This window comes from Drosophila teissieri, unplaced genomic scaffold (genome assembly GCF_016746235.2).
Source record: "Drosophila teissieri strain GT53w unplaced genomic scaffold, Prin_Dtei_1.1 Segkk10_quiver_pilon_scaf, whole genome shotgun sequence".
NCBI lineage: Eukaryota > Metazoa > Arthropoda > Insecta > Diptera > Drosophilidae > Drosophila > Drosophila teissieri.
In genome coordinates this window covers 999,733-1,017,450 of record NW_025224980.1, presented here as the reverse complement: position 1 = coordinate 1,017,450, position 17,718 = coordinate 999,733, and the positions used below count along the sequence as shown (strand labels likewise).

General features: G+C 40.8%; 1 protein-coding gene across 1 annotated transcript in view; it reads right to left on the bottom strand.

Moving 5' to 3' along the window:
- LOC122625476 (dipeptidyl aminopeptidase-like protein 6) overlaps positions 1–17,718 on the bottom strand; it is a 418,811-nt gene that overhangs the window by 162,769 nt on the left and 238,324 nt on the right. Inside the window, exons 3-4 of the mRNA XM_043805573.1 lie at positions 13,222–13,495; positions 12,901–13,168 (exon numbers count right to left, since the gene is read on the bottom strand). Coding sequence (XP_043661508.1) covers positions 12,901–13,168; positions 13,222–13,495 — 542 coding nt within the window. The remainder of the gene's footprint in view (positions 1–12,900; positions 13,169–13,221; positions 13,496–17,718) is intronic.

The following is a 17,718-nucleotide window of genomic DNA, read 5'->3' as shown; positions in this document are numbered from 1 at the left end:
AGCCATGGAGAACGTATCTCAACAAAGCCTGCAGGCGACGGAGAACCCAAATCCACACGCATCTTACAGATGCCAGTTGCCGAACTTCATCGAATGTCCCTTCGAGGAATATGCCTTTCGCCACTGCTCGTATCGCCCTTCGAAATCCGATTAACGGCCTAGTCGATCTCATCTAAGGAGTGGAAATGTTGGCGCAAATCATGTTGACCGACACCCGGTTCGGTTTGCCAGGCGAGCTCATAGCTCAGAATACGCACTTCGGATGGATCCTCTCTGGACGTGCTGAAGGAGTGAGGGAATCAACCCAGTTGCGCTGTCACCGAGTGCTTTTGAACACCGAGCCATTACTGAAGCGTTTCTGTGAGGTCGAGTGGCCGCTACGCAGTGCGGTTGCCCTTTAAAGCCTATCGAGATCCACCCATGGTTCTGGCAAGATCTCATCAAATGGCACTTAATCGGTTCCTGCAGTTGGAAAGACGTCTGTCTAGCAGCAAATATGTGTAGGAGATCTAGGAATACTTCACGCTCGAGCAAATAGCGCCGGCGGTGGGCAGTGAAAGCTGTTCTGTAAGGAATACTTCCAAGAATAGGCACGTAGCATCCTGTGCGCTCCCGCATCATGATGTCTTTAAGAAGGATCCTCACTCGACCAAACAGCGAATCGTCTTCGATGCCTCCTTAAGGACTAGCAATGGACGATCCTTAAACGACATTCTTTGGACTGGCGACATACTCAATTGGCGGAAATATCGTTTGGTTTTCACGGCGGATATACAGAAAATGTATCGCTGTATCGATGTGCACCCGGAAGACGCCCAATATCAGCGGATTTTATGGCGGGTGGCGGATGGATCCATCAATGTTTATGCTTTGTCAACGCTAACATTCGGAACAGCTTCTGCACCCTTCACGGCCATCAGGGTCATTCAACAGTTAGCGAAGGATGAGCGGCGTTCATTTCCTAAGGCGGAAAAAGTTTTGATCAGCGAGATATATGTGGACGACATTCTGTCAGGAGGGCATACGATAGAAGAGACGCAGGATAAACGAACACAGGTAGAGGGTGCGATAAAATCCGCTCGCATGGAGTTTTGTAAATGGTCCAGCACTCTGACGGCCCTGGATTGTGACGACGAGGTTCCTAATGCATTTGCGAAACGGTCGAAAGCATTTCGGGACAGCTTGCTTAAAATCGAAGGTACAAAGCATACAGGGGTGAATTCATTATGCTCCTGGATCAATAGTTTCAGCTTAGCTTCACGCGTTCTGTGACGGATCTTCCACATCCTACGCAGCTACGACCTATGTAAGGATCAAGCATGAGGGCGGAACGGGGTACACCTCGCTGTTGACTGCAAAATCAAAGGTTACTCCTACTAAACCCTTAACCATACCTCGAACGGAGCAGAGTGGTGCAGTATTGGCGGTCAAATTGGTCAAATGGCTGACCACGGCTAAGTGGCTGCAGGACCTTCCCATCCAGACCTTTTATTGGACGGATGCTACAATTCTTCTGCATTGGCTGCATGGGGACGTCAATAGATGGAAGACTTTCGTCGCTAACAGGGTCGCCTTCATCCTGGATCACTCCATCTCAATGGAGACATGTCGGAACCAGAGAGAATCCAGCGGACTGTGCGACAAGAGGGCTGCCTCTGAGTGAGCTGAAGGACTTTGACTTTCGGTGGCGAGGCCCGGAGTGGCTTACACGCAGTCAAGGTGACTGGCCTTCGACGGAGATCGGACAGGTCGACATGAGTGATGCCGCGCTAGAGGCATAGGCGGACAAAGTTCGCGTTCACCACGCAGTCCCAAGGTCATCGCTTCTGGAACGTTTTTCGAGTTTTAGCCAGGTAGTACGAGTCATAGCGTATATATTTCGGTTCAAAACCAATGCTATGAGGAAAGGAGAAAGGTGCACTGGTCCTCTAAGCATTCAGGAACAGGACTATGTTCTGTTTGCTATCGCGCGCATCGTTCAAGGAGAATCTTTCTCGTCCGAGCTGACCGCGGTAAAAAACGATAAAAGACGGACTCCCAGAAGTAAGTTTTTGAGCTTATCACCGATCTTGGTAGAAGGCATCTTGCGAGTAAGGGGGCGATTGCGCCATTCTTGGTTGTCACACGAGCGTCGTCATCCAATGATCCTTCCAAGTTCGCATAATTTCACGCAGCTAGTAATACGGTACTCGCACGTTTTGACTCTGCACGGAGGTGCGCAGCTGACTTTGGCACACACGCGCCAACGGTTCTGGATACTGACAGGAAGACAGGCCGTCCAAACAGTTGTACGGACGTAAGGTGCTTTCGGACCAGGCCAATCGCTTCGACACAGCTCAAGGGAGATTTGCCGCTTCATCGAGTGAATCCCCCTAGTAGACCGTACCTGGCGACTGGAGTCGACTAGAGTGGTGCTATAGAGCTGAAGGCAGCACGCTTGCGAGGGACGAGCTTTTATAAAGGATACATCGCCGTTTTTATTTGTCTAGCAACAAAGGCGGTTCACTTAGAAGCGGTGACAGGCCTCAGGACGGAGCATTTTCTTCTGGCTTTGGACAGATTCACTGATCGACGAGGAATGGTTCAGCATCTCTACAGTGACAACGGAAGCAACTTGATGGGAGCGGACAATTTGATGAAGGCGTTCTACGGCAGGCTCAAGGATGCCTACGAGAAGCGCATAGCTCCCAAGCTTGCTTCACAGCGGACCACATGGCACTTCAATCCTCCTCAGTCACCCAATTTTGGCGGGCTTTGGGAGGCTAATGTGAAGTCGCTAAAACATCACCTTAAGAGGGTCATTGCATTTTTTGATTGGGGACTCCATGCGGGCGCCTCCGGAATCTGTAACACAATCCAAGTGCTTTGTGGAGCAGTTTCTCATTTATCAAACTACGATACGTCATTTTTGGAAGGTTTGGAGTCGAGACTGGCTAGCACATCTGCAGCAGAGACCCAAGTGGTGCCAGGAGGCTTGCGCACAGTTCTTGTATCATTTTCTCTATGCTAGATTCTACCCCACCTGCCAGGATGGACCGGACAAGCGAGATGTTTCATGCTACGTTTAGCATTGGCATGTTCAGTTTGCTGCTTGTCCCAATGTGCGGGAGAGTGGCGATCAGCTGATCGCTCTTTAGTTTCTGGGCAGCGCATACAACGAGGAGAAGGAGAATGGAGGAGAGGCCAAAATTAAGTCTGAATTTGCACACGACGCTGAACGCCCGCCGCCGGTCTAACTATCTATTTTTCTTTAAATAATCTTAGCTTAGCTAAATAAATCAGTGAATAATTATAACGATTGAAATTAGTTCGACTGTGTGATTTACTCTTGCCGTGGAACCCCTCTTACAGTAACCCCTATTTAAACATATAAGTTAATAATTACAGTTATCGATTTGATTTTGAAGATCGCAAGCGACCGTTTATTGCAATTTATCATTTGAAACTAACTCTAGCGTACAAAATGTTTCCCTAAGTCCCTAGCAATCAAGTGAAGTCGTCGGCAGCGGCGCAGCAGGCGTCGGCCGCGGCGCAGCGCAGAAGTGTCGATGTCGCGCTTAACCGTTCGTTGGCGTTGATGGCAGCGGAGACTATGTGGAACCACAAGATGTTAGAGAATCAATTGCAGGGCAATAACTCCTCCCCTCTTAATTGACGCTTGTCCTCGAGCGGTCATCATAAGGATGGGATGTTTTTGAGTCGCATCGTTGGTGGGGTGATTCGTGGTAGTTTGGGCACAGCATTAATGGTTTGAATGCCAGGTGTTGATTGTTGCGTGCGTTCGAGGTTTGTGCAACTCGGATGTGTTCTGCATTGACAACTTGATTGCTTCTATTAAAATTCTGGTTTTTACTAAATTACTAATGAATTTATATCTACATATTTTTAGACCATTGGAACCTTTGCAGAAGGCATTGATTCCGTACATTTCGTCTTTAATTGGTAAATTTTATTATTATTCAAATTAAATTATTATTTATTTATTATTATTAGTTTCCTTTACTGATCATGTTTTAAAATATAAGAAATAAGGAATTAACTGATTCAATATGGAGATTTCAATGGCATTCAAATTGTAGTTCCGTTGTGTAAAGCGAGAACGTGTGAAAGTTTTAACATTTATTTGACCGTCAAGGCAGAAATCGGTATATTGTTTTCAAGTAGGCTACTGGTCTCATTCAATTTAAACTCGCTCCGCAGAAACGCATTCACAACGCAATCTCTTCTTTCACGAGCCCAATCTAATTCTGCAAACCTATGGCCAACTCGTCTGTCAAAGTCGAATCGTTTCAAATTTAATTCTCGTGGTTACGTTAATCAGTACGTTTAATGTTTCTATGTTCTACTTGTCTATCGATGTGGCCACAGTAATTATTCTGAAGCAATCATGATCTTATGTTACTTTTATGTACTAATTTCCCTGATTCTGTTAATATTGTGGTACTTCGGTCTTCCTTAACTAGTTCCTTCCTAAATCTACTTGATAACTTAGAACCTAATCTTGTATTAACCCTAACGAAAATTTCTTGCCCTTTGATATAGGTCTTTATGGGCTTTCTTGTCCGGTTGTGGTATTCTATGTCGGTTTCCTGTTTTTGCCTAAGTCGGTCTATATTGTCCAGTCTAGCTTGTTCATATTTTTCTGGAGCTACGGTAGCTATCCTGCCGAAGAACACCTCTAGAGGTCGTTTTTTTGTGACAGAATGGACAGTGTAGTTATATTCATAGATGGCCCTATCGAGAAGTTCCTCGAAGCCCCTATGTGTTCCATCTCCTTTCAAACATCTCATTATTTCAGAGAGTGTGGAGTGAAATCTTTCTATCTGTCCATTTACTGTACTCTTATACGGAGGTGCTTTGTAGAGCTCAATACCCAGCTGGTCTGTCAACATGAATTTGATAGAGGCTGAGTTGAGGGACTTTTCATTGTCCATTACTATTAATTTAGGCACTCCATAATAAAACACGATATCTCTTAGGGCTTTCCTAATGTCTTCTACAGCTTTGGATTTGATAACTCTTCCCATGGCCAGTTTGGAAAATTTATCAATCGCCGTGAGCACCAGATGTCGTTCTGTCGAGTAGATGTCAATATGAATAATTTGTCCGGGGTATTCTGGCAAGGGAGTTTGTCTTATTTCTGGATGCGTGGGATGTCTGTCATATTTAGCAGTCTTACACACCAAACACTGATTCACGATAGCCGAAACTTTTTTCCTCATTTTAGGAAAGTATACTCTTTCGGACAACTGAGCTTTATTTTCCACAGCATTTCTGTGTGCTCTGTTATGTGTCCTAAGTATTTCTTCCTCTTGTTCGGCTTCGTTAACAAGGTCTTTGACTTTGCTTTGGCAGAATCTAATCTTGAAACCCTGAAAATGGATGGGGTAGAGAATTTGAATTTTCCCCATTACATCCTCGGATGTGAAAATTCCATTAATCACGGATGGGTTAAGATATTCTTTCAAATCTGACAAGAGACTATCGGGTGTGAACAAGTTGCGATCTACTAAATGCCTTTGAAATGTCGGGAATGGAATGCTAAATGAGTAGTTCTCTGACTCGGACTCCCTGAAGAAAATTTGATTCTTGAATGCGTTTATCGGGGCTTCAACGCTAGGTATCAGCCCATGGCTCGAACTGTCAGAGCTGTGCATTGTTGAGGCTACTGTGTTAATTTGTTCGACTGTCGGTCCTCTGGACAGAGCGTCGGCTACAGTATTTTCTCTGCCTGGCTTGTAGAAAATTTCGTAGTCATATTCCTCAAGGTATGCTTTCCATCTCTTAATCCTCGCATTTCCATTCCAACTACTGAGAGAATGGGTCAAAGGCTGATGGTCAGTAAAGATTTTCACCTTTGCTTTACCGTAAAGGTAAATTTTTAGCTTTTTTAGAGCCCAGATAATGGCTAACATTTCCTTCTCATTCGTGGCATAATTTTCTTCCGCCTTCGAGAGTGTTCTCGATAAAAATGAGATGGGTCTGTTCTCTTGTGAAAGAACAGCACCTACTGCGAAATTGGAAGCATCCGTTGTTAGGTGAAATTCTTTCTTAAAGTCCGGGTAGTGGAGTATTACGTCTGGAGAAACCAAGCTGCTCTTCAATTTCTTGAAGGCTTCTATTGCTTCGCGATTAAGGGAGACGGATTTTTTTGACGATAATGTCCTGGAAATTCGACCATCCTCCCCTCTCAAAAGCGAGCTAAGTGGTTTTGCTAACTTAGCGTAGTTAGGAATAAATCGCCTGTAATATCCGGATAATCCCAAGAATGATCTCAGTTCTTTGAGTGTCCTTGGAATTGGAAAGTCTGAGATTGCCTGTACCTTGGTTGGGCTGGTTTCAATGCCCTTGTCGGACACGACGAAGCCTAGGAACTCCACTTTTCTCTTCATGAACTCGCATTTATCCAACTGACATTTCATGTTGGCTTGCTGAAGAGTTCTGAAAATAGTGTCAAGGTTCTGGTAATGTGTTTCATCATCTTTACTAAAGATGATGATGTCGTCAATATAAATGAAACATATCTTACCGATATGTTCGTGAAGAATATCGTCCAGTGCGCGCTGGAAAATTGACGGTGCATTTTTCAGACCGAATGGGAGTCGTGTAAACTCATATTTTCCATTATTGATGGAGAAGGCGGTCTTTTCGATATCAGATTCCTTTAAAAGAATCTGATGAAACCCACTTTTCAGATCGAGCACTGAGAAAATCTTGTTGTCTCCCAATTGGGCCAACACTTCATTAATGTCAGGGATAGGGTATCTGTCCGCTACCGTTACCATGTTAAGTTTTCGATAGTCAATTACCACCCTGTATTTTTTCTTGCCAGAGGAGTCGAGTTTTTTTGGTACAATCCACACTGGTGAATTGTAAGGTGACCTTGAGGGTCGAATGATTCCATCGTGTAAAAGTTCGGAAATTTGTTTGTGTACCTCGTCTTTAAGAGACATTGGGTACTGATAGAATTTTGAGTATATTGGCGTATCCGATATAGTTCGGATTGCTGCCCTTACACTTGTTGTGTAGGTTAGTTTTTGATTCGGGTCTGCGAAGAGACCTGGATACGAATCAATTATTTTATTCAATATCATTCTCTGTTCCACCTCTAAGTGTTTTATTCTCGGACTAATTGTGCTAACAGCCTCGAACTGTTTTTCTTTGAGAACAACTCTTTTCCCGTTTTCCAGTGTCATGGTTAGGTTCTTCAAATCAATTTGCGCTCCCATTCCCTTCATTGTGTCTTTGCCAAGTATGGCGTCAAAAGTCTTCAGCGTTGGTAACAAAAAAAATTTTATTTCGAAATCGAAAAGGCTTGCTCTTTTGTAATGCGATATTTTTACATCACCGCCTGGAGTATCAGCTATGTAAGGCTTGTTATTTGGTATCGCGTTCGTCACCAAATTGGGCTGGATGTAATTTTTATTAGAGCCTGTGTCAATCAACACCCTTAAAACCTTTCCACTCCCCACTCTACATTCGAAGTATGGTAGTGAGGAGTCTTCTACTCTAAAAAATGCAACACGTGGTCTCGTTGTTCGCTGTCCAAATTGTCTATTTGTCCATCACAGTATTCATTTAGTGTGCCGTTTATATTGTTCTGGGTTTCATAATCTTGCATCGACCGTTGATAGCCTGTCATGCTTGAACTGGACCCAGTTACTTCGATACTTGGCTGTCTCATGTTCACTGTTTGGATGTTGTAGTTCTTTTGTCGTTTGTTTATGTCCGAGTGTGGTCTATTCATATAATTAATGTTTCGCGTCTGTACACTGCCGTCCACGTCCATTGGTTCTGGTCTTGGTTGTGGTTTGGTCGCAAAGGGACGGGGTGGGGCATTATATTGTTGCCATTGCTGTTGATAGTTTTGTCGGGGTGGAATGAACGGTGCATTACCGAAGTTAGACACGTGTTGCCTTGGCGCCGGGAATGGCTGGCCTAAATATTGTGGAGGTCTCCTCATGGGATGTCGTGGAGGGACCGGTGGAGGCTGTCGATGGCCAAAGGCATTCGACGGCTGAAAATTGCGGGGTGCCGGAATGGGTTTTTCGTTTCCTCTGAAACTCGACTGTTGACCCTTATTCGCCGCATGGTTTGACCTGAAAGTTTGATTTTCAAGTTTAAGGCAATAATGTAAAGCTGAGGGGAGATCAGCTGGCTCTTTTATTGCCAAAAGGCGAGGTAAATCTCCTCGAAGGCCTCTGATAAAAGTATCCAGAGCTTTTTCTCTGTACATTTTTGTAACAAAGTGCTCGGATTCTCGGCTCATTTGCATGCAGCCGACTTTATTTAGAATAAGCGACAGATTTTTGTAGACGTCTTGGTGGAAGTCTTCCACCGACTGCTGGTGGCCTTGAACCAAAGTTGACATTTGGTATTCCAAGGTAGTTATGTCCCGTTTATCTGCGTAATGCAGAGTGAGACATCTCGACATGGCCTTCCAGTCCAGCGGAATGCTGTAGGACTCGAGTGCCACATCAGCACTTCCAACAATTTTATTTCTTATGGTATGAAGTATACCATAATATTTTGGAGTACCCACAAATGGGGTATAAGTCTCCATGATTCTATCAACGCTCTTTTTCCAAGACCCGAATTCTGCTGGATTTCCAGAGAATTCCCTGATCGATTTTACGATATCAGGCACCCTGTCAAAGTCCGCTAAATTATTTCTGTATTCGGGCTCGACGACCTGGTCGCTCACGTCAGTAAAGTCAAGAGTATTGTTGTTCATTTGTTTTATCAATCCAGGTAAAACTTGGGCCACCGTTTGGCCAATTAATGCTGTCAACTGTTCGACACTCATGTCTACGCGATGCTGTTCAGGCAGGTCGTGTCTTTCTGAGGGCACCGGTCTTTCGTTTGAACTAAAAGCTGATGGTCTTATTATATTATTAGGATTTGCCATACTGATTTTTAATTCGGACAACACCTGCACAAAACAAGCCTAAACCAATTTGAACTTAACAAAAGTTGTGGGCAGAAAATATGGAATGCGTGTGTATGTGTTTGCTTATTTATCTTTTGTTTTTGTTTTTTTATTTTTTATTTTTATATTTTTTTTTTTTTTTTATTTTTGCATGCAATAAATTTTAGCTCACCGCGGTTATTTTGCTTTGAGAACAGTGTACCAGAAAGGAACAGTAAATAGGAAAATTTTCCTTTCAGAAGATCTCTAGGAACTGGGTTGAAAATATAGTATTAATAATAATATCAATAATAATAATAAAATAATAATAATAATATAATAATAATAATGTAATAATAATAATATAATAATAATAATATAATAATAATAATATAATACTAATAATATAATAATAAAAATATAATAATAATAATAATATTATAATAATAATATAATAATAATATACTTAAATTTTTTTTTTTTTTTTTTTTTTTTTTTTTTGGTATACTTATGTTTTATTATGGGTGGATGCCTGAATTTCAAATTGCTGATGTTTTTTCCAGTGTACTTTCCAGGTTCTTGTAGTCTCTCTGCCTCCTCTTCGGTTGTTTCAGCTTCAGCTTCTTCGTCGTCAACGTGTTCTTATTCCTGTTCTTTTTGGCGGGCTGCTGCTGCTGCTACGGCTGTGCTGTTGTTGTTCTTTTTTTTCCTTCTTGTCTGCACTTTGGTTCACGCAGCCGTTCTCTGCCGTTCGTCGTCTTTACCTCTGCCGTTACGTTTTGGGTTGCACTGTTAACTGTTATCCGTGTTGCTCTTCTGTAGTTCCGTTATTCTCGGCGTTCTACTTCTACTTTTCCTTCTCCTTTTCGATGAAATTGCTGTTCTTCGTTTTGCATTTATTTAACATAGAATTGTTGCGGTCACTCCTCCTGGCTGGGTGAATGTTGTCCTTTTTGCCTGGGCTACTGGGGAATCCACGTCAGCACTCCAAAGAAGGTTTTCTGCGGGCTGGCCTGACAGAAACTGTGATCCACCAATGGGCAATGCTATGCCGATAAGTAATTTCCTCTTCCGGAAAATCTGTTTTTTTCTCAAACAATTTTATTTTATAGCCGACCGTGAATTTTGTTTGTTAATAACTCGCGGGAGTTTCTTCGGCACAATTTAACCAACGAATATTTTTTAGCAAAATTTTGATTTTGCTCCGCGACTTAGAATTTTGTCTTTCGTTCGCGTTTATTCGCTGGTCCCTGTTCGGGCGCCAGTTAATAATTACAGTTATCGATTTGATTTTGAAGATCGCAAGCGACCGTTTATTGCAATTTATCATTTGAAACTAAATCTAGCGTACAAAATGTTTCCCTAAGTCCCTAGCAATCAAGTGAAGTCGTCGGCAGCGGCGCAGCAGGCGTCGGCCGCGGCGCAGCGCAGAAGTGTCGATGTCGCGCTTAACCGTTCGTTGGCGTTGATGGCAGCGGAGACTATGTGGAACCACAAGATGTTAGAGAATCAATTGCAGGGCAATAACTTATATAAGGGGACACCACTTTACAGATCCTGATCAAGAATATATATACATTAGATGGTCGGAAACGCTTCCTTTTGCCTGTTACATACTATTCAACGAATCTAGTATACCCTTTTACTCTACGTAACGGGTATAATCATTCTTGAGTTCTTTTAGTAACCACTCAGGCAATATTGAAATGGTTTATAAAACTGCTTGTAACTCTATTGATGTTGTAGAGCACCAAAGAATTGCTTTGCCTGAATAAAATCCCAGGGTATTTAAGAAACACTCCTGTATAAATAAATACAAGTAAAATCTAATTTTGTGCTAGAAAAGTTAGTATCGATCGCTTTAATGTCGGCAGTCAGAATAGAGATAAGATAATAAAGTCTTTCATAGTCAGAACATAATACTCTGTACGGGTAATGCAACTTATATTTGGATCTACAGTGATTTAAAATAAGGGGAACCCAATTCTATTTTAACTACTTGAAACAGAAAAGTTTAGCGGTTTTAGTTATGTAAGGACCATACAATTCCGTTGATCACCTTTTTATCAAAGCATACCTGTATGCATTGGTATGTACTGGTCAATGTATGGACCTGTATGGTCTAGAAAAGCACCTGATTATCAACGAGTTATTCTGTTCAAAGAGCACCCATTTACAGTATAAGTCGCGTGTAAAGTTGTTGTTTGGATAAGCAAAATGTATATTATAATTAAAAAATTTTCACATTAAAGATCATTATAATTTAAGAAGTGCTGTTACTTCATGACGGTACGTTTTGCGGATACAATTATTATTTATATTTTCACGAGGTTTTAGGATGACACGGCTTACACACATAAGCTTACTTAAAGCCATTTAAGTTTGGTAATCACAGCATCATTAGATTGGATCGATAGTCCGAATGGCTAGAAATGGCCTTATACTGCATGCATAACGAGAATGAGTTATAGCTTAGGGAAGCACATTCCCTTACAAAAAGTAGGGGACGAAGGGCTCATATGGTCCCCTGTGAGACATTGGGGGTGGACTCAGATTTTTAAAGAGGACCCCTTGCGTCGTGCATTTCAACTAACTAATAAATAAATAAAAATCTATGTTAAGAAATTAACCGGGAAACCATTCAGTTCCCTCACAAGAAGTGAATGAATAACAGAGTCAAATGCTTTACTAAAGTGACTCGGAGAATACAAGAAAGACTATTTTTAAAACAAGAGACAATGCTATAGTCGAGTTCCCCGACTATCAGATGCCCGTTACTCAGCTAGTGTAAGAGCAAACGAGTAATTTTAAAATTTTACTAGCATATAGAAAAAAAAAACAAGAATTAAATGAAAAGCCATTTTAAAATTTTTTGGGAGGTTTTTGGGTATTAGAGTGGGCGTGGCAAAAAGTTTTTTTGATAGAAATTTACAAGACCAATAATAAAATAAAAAAGTTTCAAGACATTTTTATACCCGTTACTCGTAGAGTAAAAGGGTACACTAGATTCGTTGAAAAGTATGTAACAGGCAGAAGGAAGCGATTCCGACCATATAAAGTATATATATTCTTGATCAGGATCAATAGCCGAGTCGATCTGACCATGTCCGTCTGTCCGTCCGTCTGTCTGTCTGTCCGTCTGTCTGTCCGTCTGTCTGTCCGTCCGTATGAACGTCGAGATCTCAGGAACTATAAAAGCTAGAAAGTTGAGAATAAGCATACAGACTCCAGAGACATAGACGCAGCGCAAGTTTGTCGATTCATGTTGCCACGCCCACTCTAACGCCCACAAACCGCCTAAAACTGCCACGCCCACACTTTGGAAAAATGTTTTTAATATTTTTTCATTTTTGTATTAGTCTTGTAAATTTCTATCGATTTGCCAAACAACTTTTTGCCACGCCCACTCTAACGCCCACAAACCGCATAAAACTGTCACGCCCACACTTTAAAAAAATGTTTTAAAATTTTTTCATTTTTGTATTAGTCTTGTAAATTTTTATCGATTTGCTAAAAAACTTTTTGCCACGCCCTTTCTAACGCCCACAAACCGTCAACAACTGTCAGTGTTGAAATTTCTCCTTCGCACTTCCACTAGCTGAGTAACGGGTATCAGATAGTCGGGGAACTCGACTATAGCGTTCTCTCTTGTTTAAAACTGTGCGCATGGCAGCTTTGGGAAGTTTGTGAGTGTTAAAGCGGGCGTGGCAAACCAATTTTGGCATACCGATAAAAACATACAAGACTAATACAAAACTGAAAATTTCCAAACTTTTTAAAAAGTGTGGGCATGGCACGTTACTCTACGTGTAACGGGTCTAATAAACAATGTGGTATCGCTTACACTTGACTCGAAAGATAGACTACAGAAACAAATCAGCTATTTGTGCAGAGCACCGCTAAGGCGGTTTGTTCGGCTCTTGAGGCTGAAGCGAATAACGGAGCACCCCTGTATAATGTGATTTGGGTATCAGTAGATATATATATTATACCTTGGTAAAGCCAATCAGGAACGCCATTATATATTTGGTTTTCATGTCCACATGCAGTTATTCTTATATCTTCTTCCACTAAAGGCGATTGTCGGATAAAAATATCATTTTTCACTACAAATATTATTGCAGTCGTATTGCCAAGCCAAGCCGCATACTGAAGACGAGTTCTTTGTACTTTTAATGAGTCTTTTAATTTTACTGGCGTGTGATGATCATTGTTTACGTCATAAATTGTATAGAATGCGGAAAATGATTTCTGAAAATTCTACGAAAAGAGTTTATTTATTGAAAAAGAGTACCATTTAAAAGAACACTTACTTTTTTTACGTTATGCCTAAACAAAACATATTTTAAATCGTTCGAACATTCATATCCTCGAACATTTAGTTGACGAAGAGTGTGATTTGTTACCAATACTTTTACTAAATTTGTGGTAGTATCCAAGACTGTTAGACTTCCATCATCTGATTGAAAAACATACTTGTGAGTCGTGACCCAAGATGAAGGTAACCTTCTAGGTGTTAAATCTCCTTGCAAGTATTCGTCTAATATCATTCTGCGACCCGACCAATACAGAAGTTCATCAACATATCTATGAAAATAATGACAAAGTACTTAATTTATTATGATTTATATATAATTGCGCCATTAAGATATGTTTAAGTATTAAGGGTTTCACTTAATAAAATCGTAATATTCAAGGTTGCACACAGTTATAAAGAACCAAAAAAAGCTCGTTGTGTCAGACCGATCAGATTATTAACAAAGAAAATGCAGTTCGTGGACGGAAATCTCATCACATTCCTTATACTATGAAATTAAGATACACATAACGAAATCCTTCTGTTGCCATTCAGACTGAGAGCTTTACTTTCTTAATTGCCAAACTGGATTTTTTTTTTGTATCAATTGTATCAATTTGTATTATTCGTTATTATGCTTAAGAAGTTCCTGTTAATGAAATTAAGATGAGCTTTACTTTCTTAATTGCCAAACTGGATTTTTTTTTTTGTATCAATCTGATAATGTAATTTTTGGGAAACGTTATCTATAAAAATTGAGAACAAGTTTGGTGAATGATTATTCGTTGGAAAGGTCTCGGGCTCCGTTAGGACAAGAGCAAAGAAAATTCTGAAAAAAGTCAAAAGAAAAGCGGCAAAACCGTTTTTTACATGCCGCGCCATTTCTAAAACATAAGATGTCATTCTTCTCTGCTCATTTTGTTTTATTTAATTCATGAGACAAACTTTATTTGGTTCATAAATAAATTGTAACAGCAGGCATTTGTTTTTGAGGTGGTAAGTTGAACTGTGTTAATTATGTGTATCGTGCATTTGAGGTTAAACTCACCACTTCCACCTTCTTCGACTTCCTCATCCTCATCCTTCTTCTTTATCAATTAGAAGATACACGAACGCCAAACGCAATAAAGCAAGAGGACTAAAGCATCAACAATCACGCAGGTTTTCAAAAGAAGGAGGAGGAGGAAGACGAAGAAGGAAGAAGAAAAAGGTAGAGGAAGAAGAAAGAGGATGAAGAAGAAAAAAGGATGAATAAGAAGAAGGGAGAGGAGGAAGACGAAGAAGAAGGGAGAGGAGGAAGACGAAGAAGGAAGAAGAAGGAGGAGGATTAAGAAGATGGAGGAGGAAGAAGAAGGAGAAGGATTAAGAAGAAGAAGAAGGAAGAAGGAGGAGGAGGAAGAAGAAGGAAGAGGTGGAAGACGAAGGAGGAGGAGGAAGACGAAGAGGTATAAAACGGTGAATTTAACCTCAAATGCACGATCCACATCATTTACACAGTTCAAATTACCACTTTATCTTCTAATTGAATTTAAGCGACTGCAATTCCCAGTGCGTCTATCATTTGTCATGGCCATCAATAAGGCACAAGGACAAATGCTTCAAGTATGCGGGTTGAATTTGGTAGAGCCGTGTTTTTCTCATGGGCAGCTATACGTAGCCTGTTCAAGAGTTGGCATTCCAAATGGACAAACGAAAAATATAGTTTATCCAAATGTTTTGGATTGAAAATAACAATTTTCAAATAAAATAAATGACTTTCATATAACAAATTCTAGGAATTTTGCATTGAATTTTAAGACTGCATGCGGCGAAGCGCATAGGGCTTACTAGTATTAATACAAATTAACTGTGAATCAAACTTGAAAATATTACCAAAATACCAAAGATACCCTGAAAAGCAGCGAAGTTGTTCAAAAGGAAATTCAATTAATTGCAGGCTAAACAGATCGCCCAACAATAAGAAAAAGACAAAACTTTGCATTAATTTTAGTTTTGGAAGAAACATACAATAAAAACTCAAACAGCGAGTGTATTGAACGTAATTTGGTAAACAGACAGCGGCACTGAATACACATTTACAAATTTTAGATTGTGTAATTTTGTTATGTGTCACAGTTTCTTAACTATCGTAAAGTGAAACACGAGTATAGATATATCTATAAACCAATTTTAATATGGTAGAGCACGAGTATATACAAATCTATAGAACAATTTTAAGGATCCAAATTGTAGAGACCACGTCGCCAATGATTAGAAAGCGCAAATTTTTTTTTTTTACTACGAACTGTATCTGAACTAGACCTAACAGTTCCCAAGACTGAGTATAGACTTTTATCCTGCATTGATCAAGAAAATTGACGAATCCGAAAGTTAAAACACAGCAAATGGTGATGTGATGTAAGATGTGAAACAAGAATTAAATAAAATGAATTACCAACAAAGAGAATCGCCCAGCTAAACCAAATATTTTTTTACAAGTTCAGGAACACTTTACGCATGTGGGCGTCAATCGGACTTTAGCGTTATAGGCGATTGTTAGCGAGGTAACGTGCATGTTTCGACTCAGTTTTCCAGCTTCCACGCAGACAGTCATGTCCATATCGACATGTTTTGTATTTCAGATCATAAGTATGTATCATTGTGAAAATCTGTTCACATTGTGAGGCGACACGCCATGAAAGTCTACAGGTACTATATGAAAATCTGCTATGGTTGACCGATCATAACATCAATCCATAGGTGTTGGGTGTGATGGGGGTTGCTGTCCTGGAATTTTCCAAATCGGCTGAAATAGAAAACAGTCGAAAGGGCAAACACTTCACTTTTCGTAATTGTGCGGGCGCGACCGGGCGTATGTTTATCCGGCGAAAATTGTTTTTACACAGAAGCTTATTCTAATTAGCTAAGGTCTCCCAAGCGCAGAGACTCCTTGGAGACTCTGTCGTGAAGAGCGAGAGAGCGTAAGAGGGAGCGGAGAGCGGGTGACAGTCCTCGCCCCGTAACTTGGACATTCCGCCCCCCTTGCAATCACTGGGGTTGCAACATATCCATCCTACGGCACGCTGCAGGCACCGGACACGATCCACCCAAAAACAGTTTTCTGGGCGACCGGCATTCCCTCGTCGAAGGTCAGGAATCCGGATTGGGTGACCTTTGGATAAACATCTGCTCCCAAGACCATGGAGACGGTAGCAGGCCGATGGAACTGGTCATCAGCCAGCATGATGTCCTGGAACTTGGACACCACTGTGTCGCTCAATGCCCGGACAGGTGTGCGGATCCGCACACTGGGCTCGATCTTGAGCACGACCTCCAGCTTCGGCCCCTCGTCAACAAAACGCACGCAGTGCTCGTGCCTTGGAGAGCAGACGTACCCGAGGTATTCAATCCTACCGTTACCGAGTCTGCCGCGGCATCCATCCTCTTCGGAAGTGCGCGAGGTTCCTAAAGCTCAGCACTGAAAAGCGTCTGCGAGCAGTCCTCATCAACATATACTGCACCAATTGCCTCGCTCACGAGCATTCCACAGGAGATTGCCGAAGCGTTGATCGTGGCAGGAAGTGCGACCGATCCCACCACACGCTGCTTCACATGCAAATTAAAATTGTTGTTAAAAAATGATTTAAAAAAATATTTTATTTTTATATTTTAATAAATTTATTGGTGATAAACTTTTTCACTTAAGCAATATTACAAGTCACTATTATCAAATTTTATCTTCGATCGTTCTCGATCTGATCCCGAAACAGACTGACTCTTAGATTCTAAATCCTGATCCAATCAACCTCGGCCAGAAGCTTTTCTTTGGAAACTTCTTGAACTTTCAATTATGTTTAGAATAAAAGCTTGATGCTGAAATTATTTCTCTGCATTGTGAAATTCAATTATGCTGACCGATGCAGTTTGATTGAAGCGCAATAAGTTGACCATGGTTTGGTCTCCAAGCGACAGCTGTGTTTTTTTGGAGTTTGATTGTTTATCTTAGCGGGTAGCTAAGCGCTGGCAAAGGCAATGACAAAAACAAAGACACAGGAAATGCCGCCTAGATTGAAATTTAAAATTTGTTTATAAACTGGGATAGAGTGCTATGTTTACGGGTTGGATAACTCTCCCCCTTCTAAAATGACGCGTCCCGCTTCATTACGAATTTCGTTTAAACGTTCATTTAATTCTGTTAAAAATACTTCCTCATTATTTGGTTTTTCTAGTTCTGGCCGTTTTTGTTTGGTTACAAATAAAAAATATCTGAATTTTACTATTAATGTAGTAATCAAATACAAAATGAATAAAATTAATAATATAAAAGAAAGTGATATCTTGGTATTACTTATTTTAATGAAGGGATTTAAAATGTTTATATTATCTAGAGAGAGTTCCGAGTTATTGGACAATATGTAATCGGATATTTCATAATCTGTAAAATGGTTTGTGGTTATGTATTCAAGAATTTTACTTTCTAAATTGGTATATGAAATGTTGTTTATTGTGGTTGTTCCGTTAAATGTTATTAGAA